Consider the following 25,765-nt stretch of genomic DNA (forward strand, 5'->3'; position numbering starts at 1 on the left):
TATTTTCTGTTTTCCCTTTTAGATATTTGTTGAAGATAAACAAGTCAGTAATACTGAAAGGCAAGCCTTATAGCTCCATATTTATATACCTGAAATAAATACTGCACAATGCTTTCTAACAAAACCTCATAACCATTGCAACAATAAAGAAAGGGTTAGCCAAAAAGTACTTGAAAATAGCAACAAAGACACATCACTAATACAGTCACAAGCAAATGTTTCATTGTGTGGTAGGTACATGAGACAATAGTTTGAAAACATGAGTAATTCTGTTGGCTATCGAGTACATGGGAAGAATAAAAAAAATGTTTAAAAAAATCTTCCCTAAAAGTTGGCTCACCAGGGCAAAGAACTAATATCATCAGTAAATCTTGTTTCATAGTTTACCCTGCCTTACTATCTACAGCAATATCAAACAAGAGGATATTCTGTAGTGACCATTTACTACAGAAACAGTAGAGAAAGAAAACACAGTCAGACACTACAGGCTTTTCCTGTATGTTATGTTTGCAAGATAGCTGTAGGTACAGCTCAATACTTTCCTTTTTCAAACAATATCAGCTATTAGTATTATGTTAGCTCACACAATTTCAGTTTGCGTGCCTACATCGTTGTTTTCCTGCCAAAATCATACAACTGAAAATTTAAATCCGTGTGGCCTTTGTTTCACACAGTAACATACTCTCCATGGGTTGATGGGGAAAATCATGACCTTCTACCTATAATAAAGTTACATACCGTCTTTTTCTATCAGCTGTCATTGGTGGGGACAGCTGATAGAAAAAGACGGTATGTAAGGAAAATGTCATGATTTTCACCTCACCATCAACCTCTGCTTTGAGAGTTACAGTAACAGAAGTAGATGCCTTCCACCATCCATGTTTTTCCTGCAAGTCATGGAGGTCGGAAAACAACTTGCAAAATGAATCTCAAGATCCTGATTTCAAGTGTGAACAGCTGTTTTGCCAACATAAAATGTTATGATTGTGAATTTCGGTTGTCAACAAAGATTTCACTTCTTTTTGACACAAAAATGCATGATTCTGACACTTTTTTCCGCTCTTTAAAAAAACCCCATAGATCAAATAATTAGTAGGAATGTCTACTTAGGTTGTTCTTGACAAATTACAAAGTTTATGCACTTTTCAACATGCTACACGATTATCCAAAACCCTTGTCTCAGGACATGCTAGTCAGTAGTTCAGATAGAAAGAGTCAACTTGCCAAAACCCAGTTTCCCTCAAAACATGGTGCGAATTGTTTTTTGAGCATATTTGCACTGCTGTAGGTAAAATTTGGACAGTTTTTACCTGCACCAATCATCTTCTTTCCTTTTGTAGTCCATCTAAAATAATGTCAAGATGTTCCTGGTAGTACTCTGCTGTATAACAGGGTGCCTTTCTCAAGCATTCATGGCAATTTTGGACGACTGCTGTCAGGTTTTATCATAGGCCCATGCAGGTTAGGTGTACCTGCACAAGTCTAACTTTACCTGCACTAAACTTGCATGTTAATGCTATTTCAAGCCTTGGAATGCAATTCTGTTTCAGCATATTATATACATATTGAACAGATTGAAAACTAGATTTAACCAGTACAAATTGTACCTGAACTTTTTCCAATGGCAAGTTTCGAAACAAGACTTTCAAACTGGTCCCAGGCAGTACTATACAAATAATAACAGATCTCTAGAAAATCTTCTAACTGAATGTGTTATCAATATCATAATTGGTAATGCCTGTAAATTTCTTTGCCATCTTTCAAGTACTTCTAAAAGTTGAACTAAAATCAAAACTTGCCACCACAGAATCAAAACGTGGCACCACAGAGTCTACTTTGCGGACAGTGTTCGTAGTCACTCGGTCACCCCGTGTGCCGCCAGCTCTGCGATGACGTTGTCCAGGTACTCTGGGTCGGGGTAGCCGTGGCCGGTCACGTTGGAGCCGAACTCCGTCTTGTGGTGGATCTCGTTCCACGTGACGGTGTTGTCCTCTCCCGTCGTCGTGGAGCGACCAATGGTGAAGATGAGGCGACGTTCCCACGCCTTGATCAGCAACTGGAGCACCTGGAAAGGCACGGTGAGGGATATTTTTAAAGAATAGCAATGGTGCGTCTACAGCTTCATTACATTGTACTAGTTGATCTCTTGTAAATTATTATCAGACTTTCAGCAAAAGATTTTGAGTGCAATGGGCTTATTTTTTTTGCTGCCATCTAATAAAGCCATTGCCTACCTTGCGTCCCTTTTCAGTGTCTGGCAGGTAGCAGAGGCGAGGAAAGCCCCGTGCTGTGTACTTTTTCCCTGGGGTGGGATGCTCTCCCCACAGAGGCCAACCAGATGTTGGGCAGGCTGCTAATATAAGTGAGATTTAATCATGCTACAATAAAGCCATTGCCTACCTTACGCCCCTTTTCAGTGTCTGGCAGGTAGCAGAGGCGAGGAAAGCCCCGTGCTGTGTACTTTTTCCCTGGGGTGGGATGCTCTGGACCCTGAAAAACATGCAATACAATTAAACCTCAAATTATCATTGAAGAGGTTCATCAGTCATGTATGAGTAAGTTAATAAAACATTCTTTAATCAGTGACTCTTTGGGAACTCAAAAATCCAAATTTTCAACGTCTGCTCAGTACATCTTGATCACAGAGTGATGTTTGCTTCTCAAACACATTTTTGTAAACATCTGTATAGTATGTGGGGAAGGACAACCTCAAGCCAACCGTTCACACTTACGCCACATCTTCAGAAAAGACGCTGGAGATGCATGTTCCCCGTTTAGGAACTTTATTCGAACCGACGATTTCTGTAAACGTCTGTGCTTGTTTCTGAAGTTTCTGGCATGTGCACTATGACATCATTGCCAAACAATAACTTGTAATTAGAGTGAAAGAATGAAGTCGCAAATATGGTTTGTTGATGGTGCAAGGGAAAAGGGTGTACATTTGGCACAGAAATGCATTAAGTACCTGTTAGCGGAGTTATATTATTTATTTCTGGTCTTCTGATAAAATCTGAGAGTTTCAGAAATACATGGAATGTCAGATTGTGATGCCACACCTGGATGCCATGGGGTCATGGTGTAGATGATGCGGATGTGTGTTTATGTAATGTCAGATTGTACTGCCACACCTGGATGCCATGCGGTATGGTGTAGATGATGCGGATGTGTGTTTATGTAATGTCAGATTGTACTGCCACACCTGGATGCCATGCGGTATGGTGTAGACGATGCGGATGTGTGTTAATGTAATGTCAGATTGTACTGCCCCACCTGGATGCCATGGGGTATGGTGTAGATGATGCGGATGGTGTGACAGTCCACGTAGCCGGGTAGCGGGTACGGGATGACGTGGTAGTCCATCGTGCCGGGTGGTTGGTTCCCACATTTCTCTCCGTAGATCGTCTTACAGGTGGGACACTGCAAACTGCCATCCTGGGTCGGACCAAAAAAGACGTTAACCTTCATAGTATTGAAACAGCCTTGATAAAAATCATATCACTGACATGCTGTAAAACTAAAAGGCTACACTTTCTACTTTCACAACTTGCGTGACTTGTTCTGAATCTGCAAGGACAAGTATATAATGTCCTTTGATATAGTGATGAACACCCAACAAAAATCCCATGTTTTTCTTTAAACAAAATCCAACAAAACCTTGTAAATTCATTTAACTGCCAGAAATCTAGAATTTGCAGCATGATGAAAATCAAGAATTTGTAGCATTTTTAACTAAATTGAAACAATCCTGACAACATATATTTTGATGTAGAGTGGATGGATCAAAATTCAATATTTACCGCCATAGATCTGTTACTATTCAGCTTCACAAAAGCAAAAGCACAGAAGAACCAGTTACATTGTCACCCCTAAAATACTCATTTTTAAAATGCGTCCCCTAAGAAAATTCTCATTTTCTAAATGCCTCCCCTAAAAAATTCTCACAGTCCAAATGCCTCCCCTTAAAAAAGTCTCATTGTCCAAATGCCGGTACTCCTGTTGTCAAAATCTCCCATCATTCTCAGCCCTGCTAACCTCTTTTCTAGATCTAGCCTCACAATGATTGGCTAACTGGCTGACCTTTGACCCACTGTTGTACATGGCCAGTAGACAGACTCCGTGGAACACATGGTTGCAGTGCTGCAGTTTGGTCACCATGGAGGGAGCCATGTTGTCTGTGGCATCGTAACCAGATGGTCCTCTCAAGTTCTCACAGCAGATGGGACAATCCTGAAACAGAAGATTACAGCTTGTCAGGTTCTAAATCTTAAGAAATTTGCATATGAATATGTGTACTCAAAGGTTGTGTCTTGTAGCATTAAGCCCACCACAAAAAAATGTGAATTTAAAAAGATTTACAAATATCCAGGTGTTTCCTGGTCATTATTCAAAAGCCTCAACAGTCATGTATTTTAAAATGACGAGGTCAAAAGTCCTTTTATTCCAACAAAAACTAATGTAATATTACACATGTATCTTGTAGCCTGCTGTATACTAGTTACTAAGCCACTTCTGAGGAGTATTCGAGGCAAGTTTAGGCTAGTAGTAGTAATCGCAAAATGTGACCACTGAGGTCGGCTGGCTTTATCATGGCCCAATGCACGTCAGATATCAGAAATACCTGCACAGCTCCAATTTCACTAAACCTGCCTCTGCAGATTTCTTAAGAATTACACACCTCATCAGGGGGCTGTTCCTTCATCTTCACAGAGTACTTCTTTAAGACGTCAGGTCCACTCAGGCTGTTCTTGGTTTTGGACGATTTCCTGCGGAGTTTCTTGGGCGGGGGGACCCCCTGCACGGGGCGGCACTCCATTTTTGACACGTGAGGGGGGCTGAGGATGGGTCCTGTGCAGTGGGTCAGACGCACGGGTAGAGCTGGGGACATCAGCAAGCCTGTCATGCCTACATGAAACAGAAGGGGGAGCTGTTAGGCAGGAAACAGGTAGGAAAATTAGATGATATGAAAAGGTGGGGAGATTGCCATGTAAATAAAAATTAAACCAAAAAATGTCTTTCCTAATGGTTTGAATAAGAGCAATTGTAAAAAATGAAGTATTAGTGTTAATGTTCACTTACATTCACTCACTATCCTATATAATATCAACATATGCCAATAACAAATGCCTCCTATTATGCTGTGTATCGGTATTAAGAATAATGCAGTCAAACTTGGTCAGGGTAACTACCTTGCGTAGACAGCCACCCCCAGTCAAAAAACACATTAAAACAGCCCTGTCCATTTTTCCAAGTCCTCTAAAACCACCTGGTCACAGGAATGACTTTTGCTTAGTATCTCGAGTGATTGCTGAGACCAGGTGTTCTAAAGTAGTCCAAGACATAAAGAATTGACACAATGTCTATCATACCTGTCACAGCATGCGTTAGGTGGGAAATGGCATGTCTGTTATGCGCCACAACTGTCGTGGGCTGTCCTCCGCTGACCAGTGCAGGCGTGCTCCGTGCACGCGGCCTTGCTCCTGTGTTCACTGGTAGCGACGTAGCGGCAGCGGGTGGCACTGCCGCCATCCCATTTGTACTTGTTGACAGTTTATAGTTTATTCCATTCCTGCTTTTCATGCCAGAAACACTAGGTGGCGGTACTGCACTGCTAGCACTATGTGTCCTTTTATTGCTCCCTCCAACTGAAGTGCTTGGCACTAATGTCGTGTTACAGTGTACATGACCGTTCACGTATGTCGGACTCGGCATCTTGCCGGTGCCCACGTAGCTATAGTTTCCTGACAGCGGGTACACGACTGGCATCTGTACGCGCTGAATCTTCCTGGTGTAGCCCGTCTCCTGGCGAGTCTGAGTCATGGTTCTGAAGTCTATGGTGTACGGCAGGTTGGCCAGCGTGTGCAGCAGGTCGACGGACGGCGCTCCGGATATGTACGCGGCCTCCAGGACGTAGCACGTGTCCATGTCGTACAGCGACCAGGCGCAGTCTCCCCACCACTGCCACACCACGCCCCGGCCAGGCGCGGAGTCTGGGGGGTACTCCTTTCTCCTGACGGATCGGACTGTTCCTAATAATCACGTGGAACAAAATCTTTTATCATGGACAAATATAGCCTGTACAACACAATATTTCCTCAGGTCCAAAGAAGCAAAGCTATTTTCCGCTTTGGTCAATAATATGCACATAAGACGTAGTGAAACCAATTCCTTCTGGAATAATTTAGGCAATTTTTTCAATTCTCTTTACTCAGTCATAGTATACTTTTGAATGCCTCTGCCTCGGGCGTATAGTCAAAACACAAAACTACAATTTCTTTCCACTTTGTCACCACAATTATATTGCCTTTGATAAATGGATAAGCAGCACGATAACACTACACAAAAATTCCTCCTGGAACATACAGTAAGTCACCTTTATCTTTAACCTTTTCACTGCTGAGTCTTGACATTAAATGTATATCTATTAATATGGGCTAGGTAGAAGAAGGAAGATTAATCCTAGAGTATGACTGGTACCTGTGTCTGTCCGTAGTTGCTCCATGGAGTCCTTGTCCACCACGTACACCCCCAGCCGCTGGTCAGCCTTCACCAGTCCCACGCTGGGAGTGGGCGACTCCTGCTCCAGCAGCCGGCACACCGCGGGCTCGTACGGGCGCCAGTGTCCCGTGTCCGTCTGCCACTCCCACACCGCAATGTTGGGCATGGCCACGGGCCCTGCCGCCGCAGAGACGTTACCACATCCGCTGGGGACATACGTCGCCATCTCTGAGAACACATATTAACATGGATTTTAATTAAACACTTTCAACGAATTTCTTATACATTCAAATTCCTGCAGAAGATTTGTAAAAATCTTACATGCTAGTGCTGCATAATTCTTTCAGGTTTACATAATTCATAATACTGGAAATGCATTTTAAGTTCGTGGGGATGTAATTTTGCGGTAGCGGGAAAATGGAGTATTCGCGGTGGTTTCAAACAGTTCACTTAAGTTAAAATTATGGCAAATAGTCCCTTTAGATGGTAAAATAAACATTCCAAACTTCCAGAGACATTTTGCATACATGTTAGCGTTCAGAAAAAAAAAAATCACAATTTTTTTTCATTGTCAACATGGGGACAATTTTCATCTTAGTTTCCATACAATAATCGATATCCCTACTGGTGATGTTGGTGGTAATTGGAATTATAGATCCTATGCAATAGGTTTGTGTCTAGTGCAATTTAAAACTGTATATATCAGTTCAAACATACTTTTTTCGTTATCAAAGATCGTCAAATATTTGAACATGCAGTTCAGGTACAAATTCAGGTCCAGACCTGTACCTAAACCCATGTACCTGTACCTGTACCTGTAGCTAAAATTTGTTTAGGTACACAGCTCTACTGATGACAAATTACAGCTTTAACTTACCATAAGGCCTGATAACTGTATAATGACTAAGTCTACAATAGTATATGTGTGTCCTATCATATTGTACTACTCGGCAATGGCAGACTAATTTTCTCTACAGCCATCATTATTCATGGAACATGCGCAGAGGCTGCAGAAATCCAGCATCTTCATCTGGCTCAAATGAATACAAGAACAATGAAGACATGATTGACCAAACTTAAGTTTCTGCACTTTTGTATAAACTTTATCACGCTTTTTTAGAGAGACTAGAAAATCATGATAAGGAAATGTCACCACATTTCACTGTAGGTGACTATTTAAATAGTATTACATAATGCCTTTGTGAACTCAAAACCACAGTGAGCATTCGATTTTGCCCATACCAGGAAATTGACATTTTAAATCACAGTGAACTGAAACGCATTTACAGTATGACCTGGACTAGATCTGCACATTTGGTCAGGAACAACAGAGTAAGGTTGTGTCCCCGTGTCACCCCTGATGGCACATTCCAGTAAAGCCCGGAGACATGGCCATTGTCATGTCAATGACAACAAAGACACCACAAGGATGTCACCTTGGACACTGACAAACAGGAACAAAGTGCAGCTTGTTGTACCTCTGCAGTCTGGAGCCACAGAATTTGATTAATACTGCAAAGCAGAAGGGTCACTTACTGCCTCCACAGTTTTAATGGTGGTTAGTGAATAGCTATACCTTATCATACTTGTTATAGCCAGGGAAACATACACTAAATGTAGAATACAACACTTCATGTATTCTGTATCACCCGAGACTCAAGCACGACCATGGGTTTTTGATTGACAGTTTTGTTAGCAGAGTAATTATAAGCTAAATTTCTAACAGAGAAAAAAAACATTTTTGAGGGCAATGGCCCGCACCCCAACATATTTTCACTATACCCTTGATAGTGGGAAGGTCCAGAGAAACTTTGAAATCTTGACCCCCTGAAATGGCATTTCATGCACTTTTAACATTAAATGCTTGTAAACTAACCCACTAGTAAATTTGAATCTTTGATAATGAAATTTCTACAACTGAAAAGGGTTTTAGGGCGACACTCTTGCAGCATATTTTCACCATGTCCATGGTCCATGTCAAGCCACCATGAACATTAATCAATGCAGCTTGAACATAATGCAGTATATAGATTGACTTGAACTGGCCATGGGATCAAGATAGGGCCTTCATAGCCTGGATACCAGATTCCGGCCCGATTTCAATAATATCTAAATTGTGCACGTTTATTAGGGTCTAACTCAGGGGGCCTGATGTAGAACTTCCTTGTGGGCATGTAGGCCCTAGAGCGGAAGAGTTAGGTTGTAATTAGCATATTGTTGGCCTTGGAAACAGTCTGGCATCCAGGCTACGCGTATACGGTCTTCGGATCCCTTTGACCTGTGCATGCGCTTTATTCTGCAGTACAGTAGCAATGCAACGGAGATACATGTACATATTTGTGCTGTCATGATTTTGGGTTTCAGACTCAGAGCTCACTGTGAACATTCAGAATTTACAGCAATTTGTTTGTCTGTTTGTTTATGTATATCATATGGTAATGGATGATGAATAATTGAATGAAAGATCTTAGGCTGGAAAACACACAGTGCTTTGTTTTTGTTTTGTGTTATTGTCTGTCTGTCTGCATTCTTAACCGTGCTGATAACAAAACGCTGACTGACATAACATTTGTTCCTTCCGTGCAGAAACGGACTGGAACGAAACCAAGTCTTCCGGAAGCTCATTGTCTCGGGTCATAAATTTGGCTTCGCTTTCACCAGAAATATATGAATATTTTAGACGCGTCCTTGTGATTTCGAACAGGCACGAGGAACAGATTGTACAGGAAAACATATAACGTTACATAAATCTATTTGCTAATATTCAATCGCCAAAGAAATATTTCGCCCCCTCCCCCTTCATAATTTAGCTCGTACCTTTTCCTGCAGGAAGAACGGGACTTGTGGCGCAGACCAAGCAGACATATGAATTACTTTCTACATACAATCAAAATATGGCCGAGTCTACGTTTCATTTCGTCCTAAACCTTCCTTGTCTTATCTTGTTTCATGTGGAAATGGGTTCCTTACTCACCTAGCTCTCCTTTAAGAAGGAGATCTTGAGATTTGGGCAGCAAAAATCGGCCTAGGGTGAAAACATTGGTGTTGGTCACTGCAGCAGCTGAAGAGAAAGGACCGGACCAATTTCTGCAGGATTACCCAATGAAAAGGTCTATAACATAATCGCAGGGATAACTGGCCAATCATAGCACATGTAGCTTTTCACTGCTCTTGGCAATAGCTTCCGGTGTCTGGCTGAGTTCATTTTGATTGAAGGGGGGTATTGTTTGCTAACATTTTGGATTCTTTGCAATATTTTCTGCTTAGGTTATTTATCAATTTCAGTAAATTAACGAAATTAGGGACAAACAGTTTCTGAAGTTTGTGTGCTGAAACTAGGGAAGCGATGAGATTCTGAAATCAATTTTGTTTTTTCCTTGCTTGTTCGTTTCATTTTTTAAAAGGCTTATTGTGCACAATTTATATCAGTTATATTTTTCTCTAAATATCGAGCATCTATTCCTGTAACGTTACTGTACTGTAATATTGAAAATATAAAACCTTCAGAATGGAGTAGTACCTCCATCCGAAAGTGGTATAGTCTAAGTAACAATCGTGTCCAACAGCGCACCTTGCGGAGTCAAGGCAGCTTGCACTCAAAGTACCTGCCATAGAAAGTCAACATTGACAGACGTATTGATTGGCTCAAGTAACGTCCAGAGTGCCAGGCTAACAGTACGGATAGAGTATTATGGATAATATAATGCTGACATTTTCTGGAATTATAAGTTTAGCTATTCCTCACAATGTTCCCAATTTTATGTCTTTTATAGAGTCAATTCCGTGACACCATGAGGGTTTTTAGACAATAATTGTAATAAGTTGGAAGTATTTTGAATAAAATAATATCTAAGCCCCAACAATTATAATTTTTTCAAAAATAGTAATATGGAATTTTGAATCTATTTGAATGCCCTTTGAATACTTTGGAAACATTTTGAAAGAGATCACACAACAATCTCTGTATTTACAATAATTTCCAAACATCTGCAGGATTCTTTCACTTTTAGAAACATTTACAAAAAATGGTAAACCTTGCCAAATGGTAGAATTCATTTATTGCCCCATAAAAGTTAGCCCCTTTTGTCTGCCTAGTATATTTTTAGATTTCACTGATGGGCACTGGTGGGGCCTTTGTGGTAGGCCATTGACATGACACCCAATCGTACTTTGCAAGGATGTGTGAATTGCTTTCTTCCTAGCCCACTGACCCAACATTACAAAAAATGGTAGAAAATGGTAAATAATGGCCAAATGCTGTTAGAGTCCATTCCAAGACACCATGAGGGTTTTTAGGCGATATTTATTATTATTCTGAATTATTTTGAATAAAAGAATATCTGAGCCACAATAATTAAATCCTTTTCAAAAAATTGACTAAGAAAATACTCATTTATTTGAATTTCTTTGAATATTTTAGAAACATTTTGAAAGTAACTGTACAAAAATATCATTATTTAGAATAATTGTGAAACCTCTCTGTGATTATTTCACATTTACAAATATTTACAAAAAATGGTAAACCTGGCCAAATGGTAAAATTAGTTTATTGCCCCCATAAAAGTAAGCCCTATTGTTGCATCTGTATATTTTTAGATTTCACTGCTGGGAACTGGTGGATCCTTTGTGGTGGGCCATTGTTGCATGGCACCCAACCATACTTTGCAAGGATGTGTGAATTGCTATCTTTCCAGCCCACCGAACCATTTACAAAAAATGGTAGAAAATAGTAAATAATGGTAGAATGCTGTTATCATTTTTTAGAAACCATTAGAAGTATCCAATTCCACACCATGAATATTTCCAAAGTTTTACAGGACCAGGGAAACATTTATAAAGTTGAAACAGTGTTAAAAATATTTCTGAAGTATCAAATGTCCTAGACACATAATTACAAAACTTTAAAATCAATTCTAAACAATGGCAACAAACATCCGCATGGTGTCTTGGAATGGACTCTACCATTGTTTACAAACTGTTAGAAGCATTCTGTTCCACATCATGAATATTTCAAAGGTTTTACAGACCGGGGAAAATATTTAGAAAGTTCAAATAGCATTAGAAATATTTCAAAAGTATAAAATCTCCTGGACATATAATTGAAACCAATTGAAACCATTTGTAAATGATGACAATGGCAACCCTCGCGGTGACTCGGAATCGACTGTAGAATCACAAAATAAAATTATAACATTGCTTATGTATATAATAGTTCACACTAATCTTTCGTTGCCGCTCCATTTTATAAAACGATGATGAAAAGATCACATGTCCCATTCAGGATATGAATCCCCCCCCCCCCCTCTTGTGCATATTTTGGCATAAAAAGGTGAACAATGGGCTTAGTCTTTGTCTCCCAAGTTGTCAGTTGTTTTTTTTCAATCATGAGTGTTAGAAATGTCTTAACATATCACGGTTTGAAATGTTAAACAACCGGTTGAGTTGACGTACTGTGATGGCACTTGTGTCGAACATAGCATAATACGCTTATTTTTGTTTCCGCCCGCCCGATCCGATAGGTAGTTAAAAATCTACAATGATTGAAAGAACAAAAAATAAAACTGGCTGGCAGCAAGGCATAATATAGTTGGCAAAAAAATTCTGTACCGCATGACCACATTTTACCAGTAACCACTGTATCTGTTTTCATCAGATCTAGTGATTTGTTTTAGTTTACCAAAAATGATGTGAGTTGATTGTTTTCATGTCTTCTTGTATTTCAAGAAGTAACGTAACGGTTATACATTTAATTTATCATCTGAAAAACAGGTCAATGACCTGACTTTTACGTTTACTCTTGTAAGATAAATAATAATAACTCCGAATAGAAGGCCTTTCCATCCGCCAACTTTTACAAAAGGTCATATCTAATCATACCTTCAAGGAATTAAGTACCAACAGATAAAACTACGTTTCATAACAACCATCTAGGGTTTACAAGAGGTCAAACCTTTCACCGGATCGCTTTATGTTCTTACTTAGATAATCGCTTGCTTTGATGTCTTTCCCCTTGTTGCTTTTTACAGACTAAAACCCTTTTCAAGAGAAGCGAGTCAACTATGAGAAAGATACAAATATGTGTCTTAAGTGGTGTCTTCTGTATGAGAGACTTTAATGTGTATAATTCTCTAGACTGAGAGCTTCTATCCCACAGAACTAATTCTTAAAGCCCGCAAAAGAGGGATTAATAAGGGGGGGGGGGGTATGTTGGTTTCTCAGAAGTGGATCTAAGATGTTGCTACCGGTCGACTGGCGTCGGAGTTGTAAAGAATATTCCGAGCTCATAACTACTCGTTTACCGTATGTAAGGAGCGCTGAAATAATATCTAAGTTTAATTTTTGTTATGATATCAGGAAAAATTCAATTACTATCGCAGTAAAAATAGAAAATCTTTACCACAAAACGGGTATCAGTTGGCGCTGGTGGTGTAATAGATACATGTAACGTTAAGCACATCCCATGCATTAGGAAAATGACAGGACACGATTACATGTTCTATCATACTCATAGGCAATCAACACAATTGAATTGAAACTTCATTCTCTGGAATCATGTAATAATGATATACCCTATACAGTTCGCCACTTACGACATCTCCAAGCAGATGTTGGTTAGTAGCCATCCTTCCATCTCGGTGGATGGCGGTAGCGTTCTAGTGTGCCTTGCCTAGCATGACTTGCCAATCCAAGGTGGTTAAAGATAGGACATATGAAAGTAGAAAAAGACGTATACGCATATTGAGACGGTATACGTAAATGTTGGACCATCTATGGAAATAGTTACTCAAGCAATATTGATAGATTTTGGAATGGTCCATGAGTTCCAGCAATAACTACTTTACCGGTCTATGATTGCCGAGATATTCGTACTTGTACAGAAAAAGATAAACAAGAAACCATGTACAATGGGAACTAATGTTCAATAAAAAAAAACACATAAAAGACCAAAGCAGTACGTGATCATAAGCCAACTTAGACAGCTCTATGCACCCCTGGACATAGTCAGGTTATACACTAGTACACTTTTATCCGTGGGGTAACCCATATCCGTTGTTTGATAAACAGGGCATATAGGGATATCAAGTCAACGGACTGTGGTTTCAAGATAAAATATTCGGAAAATATTGCAATTCAAAACCACTCTCCGACGACAATGGACCCATGCCTGTTCTAGCTGTAAATTCATCACCACACAGTGCCCACAATCAGGTTTAAGACCTACGTAGCCATTTTACGTCTACATGTACGTCATGCCAGCGTTTATCATTCAGCAATTTATGTGTTCTAAAAATAGATTCATGCCATTTCTTTAGTATTCGTGACTATCTCAGGTATCTGCCCAATGGGCATATTTACTTCAACTGTAAAACCCAACATAACGTTGTCATCAAACACGTGTGCAAAACCAGGTTCAAGACCTCTTTTACGTCACTGTACTTTTTACTACTTCGTAATCTATTTATTCAGCGCTGGGCGATCTGTCTACCACATCGGCACTAGCGCCAAAGGAAATGGCAAAATCTGAGTATAATAAAGAACGGCGTACTGAAAAATTATACCCTGCAGTGGGGGAGTATTCTGTGGTCATATTTCGATCTTCGGAGTAGCCGTATGATTGACTGCAGAGAGTATTTAGTTTGAAGAGGTAAAACCAAAGTCTGAGAAAGTGTTTTTTTTTATCGCTCTGAAACTTTTTATCCACATTTTGAGAGGTGGATGTCTTCAAGTCGAAGCTATAGAAATGCATCATTTTATCGCACTATTTGAAGGTACTAATTTGATACTCTCCAAGCAGAGGTTCGGCTCCGGTTGTTTTTTATGTGTTCGAATGCGTTTTTATCGGGCTTTCTATTTTTTGCTGTTCTGTTTATGTCTGTTTGACAGGAAAACATAAGGAAAACAGCACAAAATAGAAATACTGATAAGAACGCCTAAAACATGTCAAGAGTATTGATGTAAGGCTAGCATACAGCTGTCGCTATCTACCGCAGAAAATGGACCTTCAAAGACACCAAAACACCCGTCTGAAGTCCTGCCCGGACGGAGGCGCTCATCTCCATGTCTACATGTCTACGGCCACGTTTGAAGAAAATGCGTCTCTCTGTTACAAGAGACAGACGTCACAATGCAGCATCTGTCCATCCACAAAAATGGATTGAAATACAAATGTATGAAGAAACTGAGTATAGGTGTACGGCGTGCTTGCGCATCAACATGCAGGCTTATGCCACAGCATGTAAATTTTATGGATGGCATCAGCGCGCTCATTAGTTTTCTCCTGATTTCAGAAAAAAAATTCTTCTTTGAAGATGGTCAACATGACGACAAATAACCAAAATAAGCCAAAATGTTGTTTTGAACCCTAATGATTGTGAGTGTGACAAAAAATAGGTAGCTATGGCTGTAGTTGTAGAAGTGAGACTAGTTGTATAGTTGTGGCACCAATGTGTGTAGTTCCCAACTTTGTTAGTTGTACCGCTATCACTTTTATTGCACCAGTTGACAGTGACAGTGTACGTCCTGAACACAGGAATGACTTCTTGGCTGTGATACCATGTTTTGGCCCCTTTAATTCTTGTTACAACGTTTAAGGTGTCTATTTTGAAAATGTAGCCATCTTGTTTTTTATCCATCTTGTTTTTCGCCCTATCTCACTATTTTTGCAGTCTGTAGAGGGCGCCATCCACAAAATTTACTTGCAGTGACCTTAGGTCTCACAAGTGTATCATCCGACCTAGGAACGTACATACACGGCGCGCAACCAATGATGAGGGATGGATTAGATACCCTTATTCTTTTCGGCATGCATTCTGTTACCATTGGGAGCAACTTCTGCCCCAAGTAGAAACTTCAGACTGACCACTACTGACATGACTTCCAAGGTAGCTCTGGCTTCAATATGATTACCTGACAATTTTCACTCTCAGGAAGTCTTAGTCTGCTTCATTTTCAATGAAATTTATTTAAAAAAACACCTACTCTGTCCCATCGCTTGGTACACCATATCATCTCCCATATTTGTGTAGAAATAAAAACTTGATAATGATATCTTCTATTCTAAAAATAGACCCATTTCATTTCAACCAGTGGTGAACCTATCATATCCAACGCAGGTAATAGAAAGAGCTGCCAGTATCACTATCATCGCACAGTATGACAAATTGTGTCAATACTTCCTTTACGTCACTAGCTGGCGTTGGGTTTGCGTATTATACCCCTGTCACATTTGGCAAAAATCGATCGAACGACGCTTTTGCTGCAATCGCCCGAGCCTCACTTATAATTATAACTTTATTGCACAACAACTGTACAAGGTACAAAGTATGGCTTATATGTGACAAAGACAGTTTCCAGGTGAAAAATACGCGCAACCCTCTGTCGATATCAAATAAGGCCGATCTTCCATCGATTGTCCCGAAGATCGTGGATAATGTGACAGGGGTATTGCGACATTCCAGAGATCCTACTAGTGAAAGTCGGCTGGTGCTGTTCATAACCTAGTACCTGTCTGTGTTCTATGATATGAAATAATCGGACAATGTCATCTGTCTTTCAATTCTTGACTCTCAAGTGTCACTAGAAATACATTGTATGGTTTTCATACACAACTTTTGACTACAATTTCCTTTCTCTACTGGAATTTTGTTTGGAGACAAATTCAGCTCGACAGATTACTTTCTTTAAAACAAAAAAGAAACTTTCTTGAAGCTGAGCAATGGCATAGTACCTGAAAAAGCCTCTATTAAGACAGAAAATTGCAAGTATGACAGCGCAATTTATTATGTACTTATGGACCTATAGAAATGCATAAATCCTACCATCGTAACATTTCGGTTGTTACTTTCTTCTTTCTCAGACGGATTGTAGTATAGGACACAGTCATGTTATCTATGTGAAATGCTATTTCTCAAGACGCATGAGCAACTGTTCCAAAATATGAGAAGACGTCATAGAAAAGAGGACACACACGGCTCCATTGATCCACCTACTCAGCAACCCACGTCTTGGTTACGATTGGCCAGAGGGCAGAGAAAAGTGCCCGGATAAGCCGGGACCACATATATAACCCGGGAGGTTCTGATGGATAGTTAGAGAGAAGCTGGGCGGATAGAGAGGGGAAGGACACCGCGGGAGACAGGACGAGACCACGGACCGACAGGGACCTACTGGTACCGAGAGAGCTGAACAAAAGCACCGGAGACGGACAACAAGCCACATCACAAGTAAGATATTTCTGCTTCAAGTAAGGTACTTCTACATCTGTTTCAGGTAAGAAACTTCTATTTCAGCTTCACTTTGCTTCGTCTTTGTAAATATGGTTCTAGTTAGGAACATGCTTCGCTTCGCAGGTATGAAAGGTGGGTACGCAAGGACATTTAAACGTACCTGTCCTTAGTCTGAACATCATATGTGAACATTCAGACAGACTTTTCCTTGGTTCTGAACATCACAGGTACGCATAGTTAACAGAACTGTCCTTGGTGCTGAATATCTTATACAATGATATTTAGATAGACCTGTCCCTGGCGCTTAATATAATATGTGAACATTCAGACGGACCTGTCCTTGGTGCTGAACGCCATATACAAGGATGTTTAACAGACCTGTCCTTGGCGCTGAATATCACAGAGACGTACATTTAACAGAACTGTCCTTGGTACTGAACATCTTATACAGTGATGTTTATATAGACCTGTCCTTGGCGCTGAATACCATATGTGAACATTCAGACAGACCTGTCCTTAGTGCTGAACATCACAGAGACGAGTATTTAACAGACTTGTCCTTGGTGCTGAACGCCATATACAAGGATGTTTAACAGACCTGTTCTTAGCACTGAACATCACGACTCAACATTCAAACAGACCTGGAGCTGAATACCAGATACTACAACATTCAAACCCGTTATTGTAACCACACAGAAAGTAGTAAGCGGATCTTTTACCCCCCTTGAATATTTGATATAGAGTTAGAACCTATAGTCAACTTCACTAGATCTATTCATCGGTGAAAACCCACGTCTTTTTCCACAAAACAGACGCACTGTTGTGTAACGTCAACTCTGGTGATTCCCCTGGGCACACTGAAGCTCAGACTGCCACATTAGACAAGCAAAGTGAATCTAATCTCATGCAGTATTAGCAAACCCTGAGGCACTGAGGTACTAGCATGAATTGCACAAAATTAACACGCCCATTATTGTGATCATGCAATCAGTGACTGATATCACCTCCATCAAAGTGACGACAGACCGCTGAAGTTCGTTTGAACTACTTAAAGGTATTTCAAACTAATAACAGCGATTAAGTATTTTGTAACATTTCCGAGCTCACGTTTCAACTTGATATCGATGGCCGATTGCGAAGGAAAGAGAATGAGAAGCGAATAGAAAATGAATTGAAGCTTGTGAAAATGATGAGTGAGGAAATGGATTCGACTCTGGATGCAACAAAACTACTGGCTGTAGTTCACCGTACGGCGCACGCTTGTGTGTACATACACACACTGGGGATCAGAAAGTGGTGAGCCTCATAATAATAGATGGGTATAACATGATGCTTTCTATTATTGTGGACCAAATTTCAAATCATTGTCGTCATTTTGAGCATCTTAAGCGGAGCCCAAGGCTTATCTCTACGTCACCTTATATCTTCATCAAGTATACACAAGAAATGACCAAAACAACTCTGGCTTATTATTTAAACTTGTTCTCTTCCTTTCACATTCGAAAAGACATCGCTTGAAGGAAAATGACGACAAATTCGTCGACATTTTTTTTAAATTTTGGTGATCATTGATAGACTGCTTCATATTTTATAAAGTCGTGTCCCGAAAGGTAAGTTATTCCTCTATAGTCTCACTTGCCATTCCTTCTTATTTCATATCATACGTAATGGCATTAAACCTGACGTCAGAAACATAATCCTTCCACCAAAACTGCCCCAAGTTTGGCTCATCTTACACTTATAGGCTGAGTACAGCTTTGAAACTTTGTACCTGGCTTGCAAGATACCAGGAAGAAACGAGTAACCGATGAAAGACGTGTAAGTCTGCATAGTACCAATTAGTAATTATCCGACATTCACTACTTATACGGCTTTATCTTTCAAAAACACTGCTGCTTCTTGCTCTTTGTAATACGTCAATTATCAACGTTTTAAAAGGTGTTAAGTTACTGTAACAGAAACTACAGCTTTGTGATTATAGTATACTACACTAAATTGAGAGATAATTATGTGTTTTCCCTATTTTTAAAGTGCTGGATTCCAAGAGGGATCAAGTATGCATTTGAGTTTTGATCTCTAAGCTTTTCAAATGGTGCTTGATAGACAGATGACGTTAGCTAGCGGTTTTCGAACTGCAGGTTTTAGCCCTGGTTTAGAAAGTGTATTCACAGTACTCTACATCGCTACTGTTGCTATGGCTCTACGTACAAATATTAACAGTGTCCAGACACACTTTTACATAAAAACACTGCATACTATATTCATTAGGCACTTTTCATATGCTTTAATGCAGCTAGTTTTTTTCATAATACATAAACTTTCGAAGAAGTTTTAGACCAAAAACATGATTCCTACAGTCTTGCTTAATTCCTCTAAATTGGATTGATAAGTCACGTTGATATAAGACCGTGAAACTTAAGCTTCAACGGCTATCATTGTACCTAGGGTCCCACTTACGTCTACAACGATTACCTGCTTATTTCATCATCCCACGTTTTTAAATGTAGCCTTTCCTGAAGTCAGAAAATCATTAGAACACAATGTAAACATTTGTACCACTTCCAAAAAGTAGTTGAAAGCGGAGATTGTTGTCTTCTTCTGTTTGGTACCCGTTTTCCGGCAGTCGTAAACTACCAGGCGGGGCATGGTTTGGAAATGTAACTGCAACTAAACTTTTCCAAATTCAACCTCTGCTTAAAGAACAACATTTCTGTAGGAAGCTGTACAAAGTTTTGCCTTGCTTTCCGCCCACGATGTCATATGAGGACCTGAACCGTCAAAATGAGCTGTGTTGCAGTTGTTTTCAGGGTCGACGCACCAATTTGTTGACTTCTATGACATCTGATTTGATTAACGTTGAGAGCTCTGGTGGATTGTTATCCCGTGCGCGCCTACGAGTTATTAACACGCCCACGTGTAACCTAGAACTCAGGCTGCTTCCAGCCGGGCCTACACAGGCCAGCTCTACTGCGTAGGAGTCAGTATGCTCCCTATAAATTGTCAGTCCACATTTTACACCCCTCGAGGAAGAAGACCCATGAGCTATTGGTTGGATTTACTCAGGCAGGGAAAAAAATCACCAGGGTGTCAGAGTTGACCAGGCGGGAATAGAAGCCTACAGTACCGAGAAAACCCAGCCTTCGGCCCCGGGGGAGTCTAGTGACCAGGTTAGCCCAGGTAAGCGGATCACATCCGAACAACAGTGTGATGAAAGTTCACCTGTAGCTTTGAAAAACTAATAACGATATGTACAATTGCTCTCTTGAGTATTGTTACAAGCTATGTGATTGAGAATAATCTTATCGTGTAACGGTATGAAGAAACCAGAAACTACTTGTAAAATCTAATTGGGAAGAGGGATTTTCAAAGGTTGACAATTCATGTTATCGTTACCGTTAGGCATATAAACGTTTGCGTTTATAACCATTCTCCTACGCAGAGAGGACCAAAGTTGCAAAACTCCTGTTGTCCAACAAAGGCTAAGACGAGATGCGCCATCCTATGTACTCAACAAAGTAAATGTTTACACCTGGTCAGGTGACACGGATGACCCGGTCGTTCTCTTTGGCCACGGCCAGGGCTTGGATCTGTTAGAGTGGGACAAAAATAGCCACTTTGTTCTATTTCTGTCAATTTGATGGTTTTATCTACACTTCGCCAGGAAAAAAACTTGTACAAGGCCAAGAGAAAAATTTAACAGCCTCTCGCTTCCCACGTTCCGAGAAGCAGTCGGGGATTGGGCATTGGCAGATGTCTTGTTTAGGACTTCAATATCTTGTCTCTCGTTTCCTTATGTTTTGCTGTGTACATCTATATATTTTATATCTATATGGTGTCGCGCATATCGCTTGTGTGTACCATTTTTTTAATGTTTGATTTAAAGGTTGGCTATATGAAGCCCAGATGGTGCTCAACCCTTTATCTAGAACTTGGACGTTGTCCAGGTGTACCACGGTAAAACTAGACAGTTCCGCCGACCACAAAGGTATCTAGGGTCCTGTAAGCTGGTGGTTGAATCAGCAAGTCACTTTCAAGAATCATCGCGTCCCCTTGCCTGGCTCGAAGGTGTGGAGGCTTCAACGCAGTTATTTTTGTGAGTTCAAAAATCATAACATCTTCCCAATGCTTTCATTTTACGACGAAAACTTTTTTTCTTGTTGAAAGAAAGTTCGTTTGGTCTCAAATACCTGCCGTGTCGCTTAAAATTTAAAACCAGAGTCACGCTGTCAAAGGCCTTCTGTCAAATTTGGTGCTCGCTAGAAGATCATAGCTGCAAGACAGACGACAGCATTATTTGGTTGAAAATATTTAAATCTAGCCTGTCAGATTGGACGAGGCACTGTGGCCTGTGAACATCGTGGCCTAGCTCGAGCCCCTTCGTAGAGTTCGGAGCGGCGGGCTGGTGTTAATTTTTGGAGAGAACTAGATACGGGGTTTTCAATTAGCAACATGTCTATTAAGGTTCTTTATGTCGGGGAATGAAGTTGGCCTGGAGAAGGAGTTTTACCTCCCCCAAATCGGCAAAGAGATCCTTAGCCCATGTTGAAAACCCCAAATCAGCGCTCCCAAAATGATAAACACCGCCGCTTCGAAAGTCGTTAAGCCGGCTTTACAAATCAAGAATTTAGCTCGGCCGAGTTGTCAGCGAGCTCTAAATTACGCGGATCCTCGAGGTATGACCCTGATACCGACGAAGAAACTCTGCCATTTGTTCGTAGGCATCAGGGTCATGCCTCCTCGTAATTTAGAGCTCGCTCGGCCGAGCTAAATTCGGCCGAGCTAAATTCTTGATTTGTAAAGGGGGCTTTAGAGGGGCTATGAACATCGGTCTCCAAGCAGAGGTTAGGCTCCGTTTTTTTCTTTGACGTTTTTTGTCACGACACATCAAGAAAACAGTACAAAATAGAGTCCGATGAACACGACTAAGAAACGTCAAAAAATAGCCGGAGCCTAACCTCTGCTTTGAGATTAGTGATCGACAGGATACCGGTTGTATGGCTGTGCCAACTTTTCCTTTACGGCCTCTTTGGGACTCGTCAGATAGATGTAATTCGGCAAGCTTACACTAACATGATGTGCTACAAATTTTCCCCTATTTTCCTACAGGGAACAGTGCGCCATGAGTTCTACACGAGTTACCGTTATCATTCTAATGGTGTCCCTTGTGGCTTCATCTGCGGCAGAAGCGAGTAACGAGGTAAATGTATTAACCTCGATATGTGCCCAAACTTCACAGGGGGCGAGAAAGTAGCTAAATCAACACAGGGGATTTGCCTTACAACTTTAAAATGATCATTAATCTACTACCTGGGTCTAAATCAAATAAGGTTACAGGTGTAACAGGCTTGCGGTAACTTAACAAGTCAGATCTGACATTAAGAACGCTATATTTCGTTATACAGGTAATACAGTTGTGCAAAGCAACATATAGCGTTTCATGTATTCCGTAAACTTTCCGACCCTCTAAACTCAAGAGGCGTTCCTTGATTTGTCAGTTTAAGGTGCTGTCAGTTTGTAGGGCTCATTTGGCATAGAAAGATTCCAGCGAGAACACATGACAGAATCGGGCGTGCAGGCCGACAATGACATACAAAATAAGTACAAAGTAAATCAAGGATGGAACGTTAACGTGGATGAATAAATGCTTGAGTTATTCGCTGTATGACTTGGACTCGTTTGGTTTTACAGGACCCCAGTGAAGGACGCGTCGGGCACAGAGTGCATCGTATGGGTAAAATGGTCTTTTTGTTTCGAAATATTAGTACAAATATTATAATATTGCACCTAATGTATAAAATATCAAATGTGCATGATGCAGCAAAAGCAATTGTTCAATTCTTACAACAAAACTGTCAGGTGATTGAGAAAAAATATTTAGTTCGAAACATACCATATCATACGGAAATACCATATTATATTATTCTTTGGAAAACACGAATTGTAATCTTCCTCTTCCCCTCACACATACGCGCTCTCGCGTTTACACACTTACAGGCGCAAATGCATAGCTACGTCCGCGCACATACACACTCACATACATGCATTCACACACACACACACACACACACACACACACACACACACACACACACACACACACACACACACTCACAGACATACGCGTACGGCCACATAAACGCACATGCGCACACAAACTTATCAGCATACACACGCACACACTTGGCATACAGCAATATAACGTCATTTGACTCAGTATCTTTACCTGCTTCTAAGGAATATTCTAGGAATATTTGACGTTACCCCTATTGTCCCCTCCAGGTGGCTGTGCGGAGACTGTTTTCAGACGATGCTCGGCCCTGTTGGAGGCGATGTACCGTCTTCCCGCCTTCGAACTGCGGGGTCTGGCCGGCATGCACCGCTTCTGCGATACGGAGCAGGTTGGGAAAACACTCGGCAAACATTTTGTCAATATAGAGTGGTGGTAGTTCGGTATACCCGCAAGCTATGGTACTTTGACTACATGTTTACAGTCGATCCAGTCATTACATGCAGTGTTGTGAATTTTGAAATATTCTCGTTGGTTTTGCGTATGGTTTTTTTAATGATTTTAATGACACACCATAATGATATTGCAAGTCAAAGCACACACATGCACCGTGACAAACATACGGCAAGGCCGACAAATGTGTACACCCTGTTAGTGTTTGCAAGGTTAACCTCCTTGGTGTTTGAAACCCGAAAACTGTGTGACTAGTAGAAGGGCTGTGAAAACGGAGATGTGCACCGTTCTATACACCGAAAGACGTGGGAAAGATGGTAATTTTTGATCAAATTAACTTTTCGGACCTATGTTCCTACCCAGGCATACGTGCGATGTGTGGCCAAAGCACACCATTGCCGTACGGATGAGATGGCGGCAGTGAAGCGTCTGGTGGTGGGGCTGTCCATGGTGGCTACACACCCCTACTGTCCCAACATGGACTATTCCGCCGTTCTCCAATACACCGGAGGTCAGGAGAGCATCTAGCTAATCTCCAAGCAGATCCTACGGTAGCATAAGATAGCATCAAAAGCTGGCAAACGAGTGTAACCGGCCTAAGAGTGTGCATGGCTACCTCCTGTAGCCAATGAACACTCGAGGCCGGCTTCACTCCTTTGCCAGCGTTTGATACTATCATATATGCTACCGTAGGATCTGCTTGGAGATCTACTGTCATGTCCTAAATAAGCCTCTCACCATGGAGGAAAATGTTTCTTTTTGGGTCTGTGTGAAACCATATATGCACTCATATAAGGGTATGGGCTCTCCTCAGGGCCCAAGGTCGGCGCTGTCAAAACCAATCTTAGGATCCTTTCATAGGAATGAGATTGTCAGCTGTTATACTCATTATACCACAGTGGGAAGAAATCCCTAAAGTCCCAACTACCTTCCCCAAGAAGTTTGTGGGCAGGTGAGTGGGAGTGACAATGCTTGTTTCTGAACATCATCAACCTAGAAGTCATGGATAGGTAGATCTATGTGCCAACAAATGCTCCCCAGCAGCATTCTATGGCACTGCAGCAATACTTCCAGTTTTTGTATCTCATGATTTACGCATGCTATAGTCATGGAAAGCAGATCATGGTCTCTAGGTTTTTATAGGTTTGTGCCCTTAGCAGTCCTCTTTTAAAACTGAAGGGGCATCTTTGTCAGGCACTTTGGAAGAAGGGCACTCCGGAAGGGATGAATCTTGCTCAACTGTTGACTTATTGAATAAAATGTGGTGACAGAAAACAGCTACCCAGCAAAATCTGGAAGTGTATCAACTACTAAATTCAATTTTTGCTTCCGTGGCTGTTTCAAACAAGCAAAATAGTATAGATCTTGTTGTGCATCTTTGGTTTGTGCCTTTACAGAAATCTCCCTCCAGTGCACGAGTCTGGATGTTGAGATGTGCCTGATGCATGAGCTGAGCAGTGCGGGGGCCGGCTGGGACCACTGCACCACCCGCCCCATGTCCTTCAAGTGTTTCATGGAACACTGTCTGGTGGGCGACCCAACCCCCTCCCAACTCACCGCTGCAGCCATGATGGCCAAGGTCATGGCAGACACCTTCAGGGAAGACACTTGTCAGCAGGACTCTCCAGACTATGACTTGTCAGACTTGTACCAAGGCTAGAAAAGACAATTAAGTGCTTACAACACCTTTGGCACCAAAATGCAACATTTTCTGATTGTGTTAAGAAATAACAGTGCTCAACTGCTTTTGTTTTTATAGTAGTCAATCAACATACAAGTTTGCACAAAATACGCACTCTTCTGTTATTGAACATTGTGTTATCTAAATTTATTCTACGAGCTCTAGATTTTTGCTATTTCCCATCTTATTTATAGTTGGCCACTAGTTGACATCATGGTAAACATGACAGCAAGTTTTGACACTGGAAATGTAATTTTGAAAATGTGCTTTTCAAAAATCTGAATATTTTGCTTTGTGGTGTCATTAGCACTTGAAGCAATATGTCTACTTGGGTGTTTACCCTTGATTTGACCATTCCTCAAATTTACTGTATTTCGATTAGGAAGAAAAAGTTTTAGCATTTGATCAGATAGCTGTAAGTAATACTATGTGAACATATCTCGTCTCTAGGAAAGAAAACGTACATGTCAGTGAACTTTAAAGATGCACCGCCCTTTGTGCGGGGAAATTACATGTATAGCTTTGGAGGAAATCTATAGTTTCCATATAGAAAAAAATGGCTCCACTCCTGGAGTGTTGCCAAAAAAGGGTAACCAATATCTTTCTGCATATCACTGTTAAGTAGGTACAACACATGGTTAGACAGATCTATACAGTAAGAATGCAACATTCTTTGCCCACAAATAGGACACATAATGATTGTGTGAGTCACATTGGAGAAATAGTGGCCACTACATATGAAAAGTGGGTAGAAACCATAGTGAACTTTGAGGATTACTATTTCAAAAGCTTCTTGACAACTTTCTAGACTTTTTGTAGAAATTCTGAGAGGAAAGTTACTGAAAAGACATTAAAGAATCTGACAAGTCAGCCTGACTTTCCATTTCATTTTTTCTTTACAAT

General features: G+C 40.8%; 2 protein-coding genes across 2 annotated transcripts; one reads left to right on the top strand and one right to left on the bottom strand.

The window, feature by feature from the left end:
* Positions 1-16: 16 nt before the first annotated feature.
* Positions 17-9,633, bottom strand: LOC118425989 (E3 ubiquitin-protein ligase DTX1-like). The gene is made up of 8 exons (XM_035835186.1): positions 9,470-9,633; positions 6,475-6,723; positions 5,367-6,026; positions 4,676-4,902; positions 4,078-4,227; positions 3,271-3,432; positions 2,401-2,490; positions 17-2,065 (listed from the first exon to the last, which is right to left on the bottom strand). Exons 2-8 carry the CDS (start codon positions 6,719-6,721, stop codon positions 1,856-1,858), a joined length of 1,746 nt encoding a protein of 581 aa, XP_035691079.1. The 5' UTR covers positions 6,722-6,723; positions 9,470-9,633; the 3' UTR covers positions 17-1,855.
* A 7,056-nt stretch (positions 9,634-16,689) lies between these two features.
* On the top strand, positions 16,690-25,732 carry LOC118426014. The gene is made up of 6 exons (XM_035835228.1): positions 16,690-16,718; positions 21,828-21,918; positions 22,410-22,452; positions 23,001-23,119; positions 23,545-23,692; positions 24,579-25,732. The coding sequence occupies exons 2-6, from the start codon at positions 21,841-21,843 to the stop codon at positions 24,839-24,841; spliced, it is 651 nt and encodes a 216-aa protein (XP_035691121.1). The 5' UTR covers positions 16,690-16,718; positions 21,828-21,840; the 3' UTR covers positions 24,842-25,732.
* The last annotated feature ends 33 nt before the right edge of the window (positions 25,733-25,765 follow it).

This window comes from Branchiostoma floridae, chromosome 11, assembly GCF_000003815.2.
Source record: "Branchiostoma floridae strain S238N-H82 chromosome 11, Bfl_VNyyK, whole genome shotgun sequence".
Taxonomy (NCBI): Eukaryota; Metazoa; Chordata; class Leptocardii; order Amphioxiformes; family Branchiostomatidae; genus Branchiostoma; species Branchiostoma floridae.